Consider the following 10,213-nt stretch of genomic DNA (forward strand, 5'->3'; position numbering starts at 1 on the left):
TCTCAACAAGGCAGTAACGATTGCTCTCGCACAGGAGATGAAGCACAACAAGGGAAAGCCTAAGGAGAACAAGACCTCGCAGACTTCTCAGACCAGTAAGAATGGTAAGAACGGTAACTCTTCTAACCAATCTTCCAATAGTCTCTCAGAAAAGTATTCTTCCAATGAACCTAAGGGTAAGGCTAACACAATTGCTAAACCTAAGCTCACTCCAGATGAAAAGGTAGCACAAGGAATTTTAGGAGGATACATCACGTCGGAAGAGCAAAGCACTTATTCTAAGGAAGGTCGTTGTTTTCATTGTCACATTAAGGGTCACATAAAAAGAACATGTCCTAAGCTTGACTCTAATGAATCTAAAGAACCCACTTCCTCTGTCAATGCAATCACTGACAACACGAGTGTGCCCCAAGTTTCTCCTGACCCTCCCATTGATGATTCTCTCATTAAAAGTTATGGTCATATGATGGGGCACCGTTTTGTCATATTGTTTGACCCAAGTAGTATGCATGATGTGATCAGTCCCTCTTTTGTTGAGAGAGCCCGCCTAGAGGTTAGTCAAAAATCTCTTCTCGAGGTCTCTGGCTTTGTTCCCGGTATGGACTCTCTCATCACGCAAGAGTGTCTTGGTGTGTTGTTTACAATTCAACAAATTGCTTTCCATAGAAAATTTTTTCTCTCCTCTCTCAGGATGTAATATTATTTTGGGCATTCGATGGTTTCGTGAGCTTAACCCTCTCATTGATTGGGAGGCTAACACTTTCACTCTCAATGCCAAGAGTGACTCTCCCATTGTCATTCGTGGAGAGGAAGTTGTTCATTCTTCCTCTCTCATTGCTAATGTGCAGGACAAGATTGAACGGATTCAGGAGAAGGAGACTCTCTTAGTCTCTTCTTCTCCAAAGCATGACACACGATTTGTATGATTATGAGAAACATGATGAATTGAATGATAATGATAAGCATGATGATTTGGATGATAATGATGACCATGATGATTTGCATGATCAAGATGTGATTTCTCACAAGCATGATGTTGCATGAAGATGATGTGATTGGTCACAAGGATGATGTGTTAGTTGATACTTTCTCTAGTGAAGCTAACCTCATTGTAGGTTCGATCAGTCGAAGTAACGATCTTGGCTCTCGAGCTTAGGTCCAAAGATCCCCTTCAAGAAGAACCGATCTTGGCTCTCGAGCCTCGGTCCAAAGAACCCTCACAGGAAGTATTATGTGTTCGCATGATTCATACGTACGCATTGTACGAGTGTTTCATTCGTGATTGTTTCCTGTATTTTAGTCAGCGTCTTTACGTGATCCCTTTTCCTAGGCATGCCATATTGTACGTTGAGCACATTTCACTCATAAATGAGCACAAATGTATGCGGATTTTTCATAAAAAGCTGAAAACTATGTATGTAAGGAAGTCACATTCCATGTCTCTTCCTTGGCATGACACATTCGTAGAACGAGCACATGAAAGTACGAGCACCAAGCATGGGCATTTCCGTTGTAAATTGCCAAAGTTGAATGCTTCACATCATAAGAGAGATTCGATCTCATTGTTTGCGTGTATGTGGTGAACGGTTTAGCACTCCGTGTGTTTGTTCATCTACATTGCATGCACAGTCTTTTAGGAAGACAAGATTTTTTCCAGTCACTTTACATGGAATAGGTATGTTCATGGTTTTGTGTTGGAAATGGTTTCAAGAATTTTCAACCATGAAGATTCTTGAAGAAGAAAGACGCGTGACTCTAAACGAAGTTGAAGCATTGAAGGAGCCACAGAAGACTTTGTGTCGCTTTCGACGCGGCCCAAAGAAGCGAGCGTTGCAGACCTTTATGAAGTTCAAGTATCGCACGACCCACACATCAGAGTGAGCTGGCGAAGAGTCCCTTCCAAGACTTCAGATGCTATTGGCGATCTCCCTCGACACCATACAGTTCGGTACCAGTACCTCATTTTAAAAAGGAGGGGATGTCACGGGACACATCCAACCCTATGTGTCCATGGACAAGCTACAGCACGACAAGGGTTCAGACAATCCAATCAGTCTAGAGTAGAAGTGATCTAGCACTTTCGTGAGTCTCGCAGACCGTGCATGACCAGTCACTTAGTGTAGATGCATATCCTCTGGTTGCACACAGCATGATCATAAGCATTCCCATCAGAATCCTTCAGGGGAATTTTCCAATGCATTTAGCTTATTTTACCTATTTTTGACATTTTTCACTTATTATTTTTAAGTGACTTTTATTGGAAAGTAGGTAGGGCAAATCGAGTAAGTTTGTATATAAGCAAACCTAGACTAGCACTAACAGGCAGGCAGAAGAAGTAGCACGAGCTCCACCGCTCAACAGGCAACTTCTCAAGCAAGACTTCCCACCTTGGGCGTTTTCTTCATCATCGCCATAACTCAAAGTACTTCGCGTTTTTCAGCAAGTCTCCACCGCAAGCAGATCAACACCCCTAGCGTTTTTCCTTAAAGCAAAGATCGCAACCCTAGCGTTTTTGGAGCCAGATCGCCCTCCCTTGTGCATGGCGATTTTCAGCCCTAAGACCTGCAATTTTCAGCAGATGAAGACCTGCAGTTTCAGCCCTAAAAGACCATCAGTTTCAACCCTAAAGACCTGCTGTTTTCAGCCCTCATAGCAGAAGATTTTCAGCGACAAAGATCAGCAAATACCAGCGTTTTTCCTAGCGTTTTTCAGCCGCAGCAGAATTCAGCCACTAGCGTTTTTGGACAGCAGATAAGGAGTAGCAGATTTCAGCCATAGCATCGGTCTCGCCATCCCCGTCGTCGTCACCGATCTAGCCCTAGACTTGCATCAGTCACATGCATCCACCTTGTACCAGTTTGTGCAATCAATAGTAGACCACTCTCGCCGACAAGAATGGGACTTTCGGAGGAGGGTTTTACATCTCTGGTGTCGTATTTCTCTTCTCTCTCTATCTCTCAGTCTCATACACTTTCACGCACAGTGTCCATTCACTTTGTTAGTGATCATTGCACTCTCATTAAGAACGGAAGGCTCTCCCTTGAGCACAGTTCAGAGCACTCATCTTGAGCAAAGTTCAAACATTCATTCCGTTGCACCTTACAGAGCAATGTAGAGTGTGCAGGACCACTTCTTGCACTACACTGTACATGAGAGGGAAAGCTTGCACACAATTGAGAGGTTCTCAATGAAGCATCCTCCCAACACAAATCGAACGCCCCCTCTTCTGTGCTTGACCTATAATGCATCTGTGAACAAAACGATGCAAAAGGGGAAGAGTTCCATGGCTACCATGACCTGCGTATCGTTGAAAACACAGCAAAACAACCCTGTAAACATGCGTCTGATGTCTTCCAATGCTGAAAATGAGCTCCTTGGTCCTAGGTAAAATCATGGGAAGCTCAAAAATGCACAGAAATGGCTGAAAATCATAGTTATCAGCCTCCCAAACTGCTCCAAAAAGTTAGTTACGAGTTCTGTTCTCCCAGACTTGGTAAATTGGCCAAAAAGTGCCACTTGGCACTCATGCATGCAATTTCCCCGCATTGGGCTTCACGCTTAAAAATCTCTCAACTGGTGCATCAGTTGACTTTGCAACAGAGTAATAAAATGTTCCCTTGTCATTCTAAAGCTAATGACGCGAACAGATTTCGTGGCCCAAAATAGCAGTTCCCTAATTTTAGGAAATGCTTCCATTGGACTCTCACTAGTCATCTGACCATCTTTCACCACTGGGACCACGTCCAAAAATGCAATGTAACCCAATTCTCGGGTAATTTTCTCTAGGTAACCCCACCTTGTCACTGTGCCTCTATGGAGTTAATTTCCTAGTATCCACGAACTTATTAAGTGCGGCAAGGGGACCTAGATGACTTTGAACTGAGCCTAGACACCCTTTTACTACTGGAATTCTAGTGCCGACCAACTTCCTATATGCGGGTAAAACTATTATTTCACACTAGCCATACAATGTCCGACCATTTACAACTTCAAAAAGAGGGTTCCAAAAATTAAACAAAAATCATCGGAAAGAAACCAATAACTCGAGTTAGCAATTGCCACGTCCTTGTGACATACATGATCACAATATGGGATTAGTTAATTTGACATTAGTGCGGTCCGGTGTGGATCAAACGTTCAGGCTTCGGATCACTAGGTACGTTGGTCACAATCTTAAAAGTCTCTATTTTGTAGGAATCTACGCACAAGGCCCTGTGATGTGACTATCGTCTTTGTACAAGTGCTGGATTTGTGTCGTCTAGTGGGTCAATACTTAGAGTCAATGTCTACTGAACTGGGTTATGGCTTGCGTCTGATTTTGCAGGCGTATTCGAGGGCGATTACAATTCTTTCAAGAGGGAGGTATGTCACAAAATGATGACAAGGCAGTACTATTCGGGAGAAAAGAAAGCTAACACGGCAGCAGGCTGTACGGACAGGCCCGAGATTTGTGCTGACAGGCTGACGTGGCAAACAATAAGGATTTCCACGTTATGCACTGACAGCTGATGACGTGGCAGGCTGTACAGAATTCCGTAACTTGCGTTGGCTGTTTTTTGGCAGTTTTTGAAACCAGATGCTATTGGAACAAGTTTCTTTTGAGTTTGCTACTTTTGGGGCTCTGCTTTTGGGGCATCCCTTGTAAGAATAAATAGACCCTTTGGGGCCTCACTATGGAGAGCATCTAGACGTAGAGTCTGAAAGCAGAGGTCCCATGGGTGTTGTACTGCTCAAGCATTAATATAAAAATAAATACCGAAAGGGGCGCCAAATTTTGGAGCCAATACCTTTGGGCACGGATCTACGCCGAGCCATGTCAAAATTTTAAAGTTGTTGAGTATTTTTAAGTAATTCTCTCGTTTGTCGTGCCACATTCCCAACTTGGGGTGCCCAAGTCTATGACACACGATTCTTGAAATAATAAAGTCACTTATTGATTAAATGACTTTATAAGAGGTGGTTCACATGCTGTTGCAAAATCGGGTCATGCGGTGGAAAGGTGCTCATGCATGATGCTGGGTACTGATGCTAATGATCCTGGGTTGTGCAATCAAAGGATATGCAGCTACTCTAAGTGCCTGGGCATGCATAGCCTAGGTACAGGCTTACAAGGGTGCCAGAACACTTATGGGGTACCTAAACCCTAGAAGTAGGAACAGCTTGTCCACATGCACATAGGGTTAGATGTGGACATGACACTCATTCTCTAAAAGGAACCATCATTGGTGCTAAGGAGCACACATTCAAGCAAGAAAAGAAGTAAAGATTTGTGGAAGTGTAAAGTCTAGATCTTGTCAACCATTTCAATTCCGCTCTTGACAACGCACCTCCCTCTCTCGGTCTGTATCTGTAGCGGGGGGAGATCTATGGTCTATGGACAGACTTCAGCCTTCGTGTCCTTGTAGATCTCCTTCTTTCATCTCCGTGTCTCTCTCTCTCCCCCCTTCTCCTTCTTGCTTTCGCTCAACTCAAACAGAAATTAGAGACAACTTGGAGTAAAAATGCTTCCTTCATAATTGACTAGTATAATATGAGTCCCATGGCACAAAAGACCCATATATGATCATTATACATTGTTTAAAGACTACCAAGGTCTTCACCTAAGGATCATGTTTGCCAAGCAGCCATCGGGTCATTGAACACTCTAAGATCAAACCATCTATCATCCACTCCTCGACCTTTGTCAAGATCAAACCTGTATGTACAATCCAATACAACTTGGAAAAACACACAGCGTCCCCCTAAGGTAACCTGCTTCCATGTAACCTCAGTTTAAATCTTGGCCTATACACTTGTGCTTCAAAAATACACCAAAACAACCGTGACAAATCAGCATCCAATTCACAAAGTAATGTCAGTACTTGATTGAGAGTAAAGGAATTGCCTATGGGCAACTGCATCATGTCCACAAAAATTAAATTGGACTACCCAAAGGTAGAAACTCTCCAAAGAGATGCCCGGGAGGGGAAGCCTCCATGTATTGCTAGCGGCGTAAGCAAGAACTAGATGTCCCTACCAACTACCAACAATGTTTCACACAACAAGAGTACCACCCAAAATTACAATTTGTCTCCCAACTGATACTAACAATACCTCATCAAATTGTTGCCATAATCAGCTAATCAACCACCACAAAATGCTCCACCCATGGACCTCATCCTTTGGAATTGAATACGTACAAAAAGTGCTATCTGAGAGATAAGAATCCCCCTCTGTCGTCCAAAGCCCACTCGAACAGATGTACTAGACTTAATGTGGGATAGATCATAGACAGGAGCAGCTAAAGCCTAAACTAAGAGCCTCCGTCCTCAAATGGAAAACAAAACAAATTCATTCCCATCCTCTGCTCTAGAAGGAAGGGAATCCCCTCCGTCGCCAAAATCCGCAACCAAGTACAAAGGCGTAGCAAAGTCGTCAACTTGCTACCCCTCCTTACAGCCTTCTGAGAGTACAAAATTGGGCCAAAACTCGACATCTGACAATAAAATACAAAGCTAAGTTGAAATTCCACAACAACCCACATTAAGTCCTCGATAGGGGTAAACACTCCTATGGATCCAAATTCTAAATTGTTCAAGGATGATAACAATCCTTTGATGAATGCTCGAGACTATAAACAGCTTACAGGTTTTCCTTTCAGACTCATCTCTCTTCTTGGCAAAGAGCTGATCGGGTACCTTGGTATCTTCGCAACAATACTAACTACGGTATCCTCTACTCTCGGGGTAAAAATCTTGTTGGATAGAGTGATTCTGATTGGGTTGAAGGATTGACACACAAAGATCTACTTCAACACTAGAGAGAGAAGGAAAAATCTAGAGACATAAAGTCAATGCATGGCTAAAAGGATTCTTGCTATGTCTCAGAGATTAGCATGGACCACCTTCCTAGGGACAGAGTGTTTGTGATTGGTCAGACAAACACCCTGCGCAAGAATCGGCTGCATCTTTGACCTAGAAACAAAAGTCCTAACCCTAAAAACCATCACTGGGAGTATTGGACACTTGCTACTGAGCAAATTATAAGATCCCAAGACCTTCCGCTAGCCTCGTTCCTTTCAAGAAAGTAGGCACAACTTAGTAAAAATTGCAAGCATGGGGCATAAAAGCTAGCAGCAATTTGTAAATGCAATGTCAATTTTTAGAATCCATTACTCTTTTATCACATTTGCAGCCACCTACGAGGCCTCTTCTAAGTTCAAAAAAAACACATGCTCTTTGATCTGAGTTAATCCTCCCATAAAATTGTTGAATGCTGCAATGCACCCTTGGAACAAAACACATCAACAACATTGTCTAGTGTTCTGCAACTCATCAGTGCAAGAACTAAACTCTGAACGCCATGAAGTGGAGCCTTGAGGGGCAAGTGACTTGTTTCTAGCCTACATAAACAATCTAAAGCCTTTCAAACTCAGCCAAGGAGCTCCTCCCATGCAAGATCAGTCCTTTCCTCTAAGAGTTTTAACTAGGTATTGTTAAGTGGTGGAGCCTTGATAGGCAACAGGTTTGTTTCTGCCAACATAAAAAATATAAAGCCTTTAAAACTCGGCCAAGAAGCTCCTCTCGCATGCACGATCAGTCCTTTCCCCCCTAGATTCTAACCTAGATCATGCCAACATGCAATTTACATGACACACACATGTTTGGAAAGTGTAGGGTACAGTTGTACCTTGGTTGATTACACAAAGAAGCTGATAGAGGTTGTAAGTGTAGCTGTCATAATTGTCGATCAAGAGGGTTCTGATGGGTCTCTCTTTCCATGAAATCTCTTCAATCTGTGACGTTCCAAATGAGGCGCTCAGGCCGGAGGCTGCCTTGCTCCCTTTAGATCTGCTGTATGAACGCAAACAGCACTGAACAGCGCAATCCTTGAGCTGAGAGCTCCTCCAGTCGCAACGAAACCTGTCTTTCAAAGGTAAGGAATGATTTGAGCCCAAGTCGGATGAGCGAACCAGAGGGGAGCACTTGCTAGCTCGAAGGTCCATAAACCCCAAATCACCGCACACGGACGGACGGGCACTCAGCTTAACAGGTAAACGCAATGCAACCTGCCCACTGCGAAACCCTGTTGTTCTCCCTTCGCTATGGCAGCGAAGCGAGCGGAATGAAAGCGCATCTGCAAGTGATTGCCTCCACAGTCCACTACCTCACCAACTCTCGGGAGGTGGTGCGCTCCACCGTCATATACTTGTTGTGCACTTTTCGCCACACACAAAGTGGGTAGCACTGAACCTTGGGCGGGTTCAGACGCGGTGGAGGGAAATGGAGGAAGATTCAAAGTGGGTAGCACTGAACCTTGGTCAATTCTCAGGGCGGGTTCAGACGCGGTGGAGGGAAATGGAGGAAGCTTCAATTGCTGCCCTCTTTGTGTATTCACAACATGCTGAGGCGCCTCGAATTGAAATTATCTTCTCCATAAGTGAAATTATTAAGGTAACAGCTGGAAGTGTCATTTTAAGCCTATCTTCTTATTTACTTATAGTCGCATAGGATACTATCTACCATGTAGAGAGTTTCATCAAACTTTGAGCGAACTTTTTCACGCAAACAAAATACCGAGTGAGCCATTTAATCAATGAAAAGATGTTCATACTGCCATTGAAAAGATGTGGCAGGTTCATGACATGAAACCCAATTATCTAACTTGCTTTGAGGAGAGTAAAACCTACTCGTACTAACTAATGTACATGCTAATATTGAAGAGAATCCCTTGCATAATGACTTGGAAGCTGTCTTTCTAAAGACAATAAAAACTGCAATAAATACATTTGATATAAAATTTATTTTATAATAAAGTATGTTTTAAAAATGTTCTAATTCAATTTTTTTGTGAAATATAAGTGAACATTTCAAAACTACGACATTGATCTCACTGTTACACTCCATGGATACACTTGGTTCTAACATTTAATGAAAGAAATGTGAACTTGACTTAAAACCTCGCAAGGTATTTTGTGTAAAATCATAGAGTCTCCATTATCATGATACTATGTAAGAGAAAAATATTGATAATTTGATCCATCGTTGCTTTTGAAATGCTCATAAATCTTGAATTGACCATGGTGGGCATTGCATTGAGATATCCTAAAAACCTTGAAAGTAAATATATTATGAAGTGAAAAGCTTCAAAAAGGCTTTGGACCATTGAAATTTTTTATAGTTGTTAGAATTCGACAATGTTGACCATCTTTGCATATGGATAATTGTTTGAAAAGTTTTAGGCCATTCCTTTACGCGATCGTATGGTCAAAATCATGAAATTCCTCGAAACCTTTTTTGGTCCAAAATCGCGTCTCTAGGTGTCAATATGGGTAGCCGTTTCTAAGGTTGTTGGCCGTTTCAGATGCCATGATGTGATTTTTTTTAAAAAAATCTATAAAAGTTTAGACAAATTGAAAACTTATCTAAAGCTTTTCACTTCATTTTGAATCCAAAACTTCGTCTATAAGCTCATAATGAGATGTATGGATATTTACTTTTAAGGTTTTGGGATGTCTTTAATACAAAGATATAGTCAAGATGATTAAATTTTATATCTCTCTCATATTGTCATGCATGAAAATACTCAATGAATTTCTTTGTGTAAATGTTGTTGGGTTGTTGACCATGTATGTTGGGTGCCTGTCATCCATCACTAACTTATGTCCGTTGACTTTTAATTATATAGATATACAAGTCATGAGTCATCTACGAACTAATGCACTGTCATGTGCTACTATGAAGAAGAGGGTTGGCTCTCTCTCACCATATATGTGTATCGTGTGCTCTCTCTCTCTCTCTCTCTCTCTCTCTCTCTCTCTCTCTCTCTCTCTCTCTCTCTCTCTCTCTCTCTCTCTCTCTCTGGCTTGCACGTATCCAACTCTTCTCTTTCGCTTCCCTTCATTTTGATATTAGAGCCGATTAGTTGTCGACGAGAGAGATTCATTGTCATGAGTGCTTTGTGCACTACTCAAAGCTTATTTGTAGCCCCTCTTGAGTGCTTACAGAGGAGATTATTCAGCCAGAGTGTTATCCTTTGATCACACATTGAAGTGCATTGGGGTGTGCTTGCAACAAGATTTGGAGCAATAAAATTGTAGCCATGTATGGGATTGTGGAGCTGAGATCTTCAACTTGTGTTTAGCTCATTTAGGAGCTAATTTTTTTGAGATTTAGGACAATTTTACTGTTATTAATCAATCGACAGTGTGACAAATTAGCAGAAGCATGTTTTT

The 10,213-nt window shown here is 42.1% G+C and overlaps 1 protein-coding gene across 1 annotated transcript in view; it reads right to left on the minus strand.

The window, feature by feature from the left end:
• Positions 1 to 8,227, minus strand: part of EMB1997 (para-aminobenzoate (PABA) synthase family protein) — a 30,081-nt gene extending 21,854 nt beyond the window's left edge. The window contains exon 1 of the mRNA XM_086524787.1: positions 7,669 to 8,227. Coding sequence (XP_086380913.1) covers positions 7,669 to 7,984 — 316 coding nt within the window. The 5' untranslated portion in view covers positions 7,985 to 8,227. The remainder of the gene's footprint in view (positions 1 to 7,668) is intronic.
• Between the last annotated feature and the right edge of the window lie 1,986 nt (positions 8,228 to 10,213).

Source organism: Adiantum capillus-veneris, chromosome 12 (assembly GCF_014529385.1).
Source record: "Adiantum capillus-veneris isolate H3 chromosome 12, ASM1452938v2, whole genome shotgun sequence".
NCBI lineage: Eukaryota > Viridiplantae > Streptophyta > Polypodiopsida > Polypodiales > Pteridaceae > Adiantum > Adiantum capillus-veneris.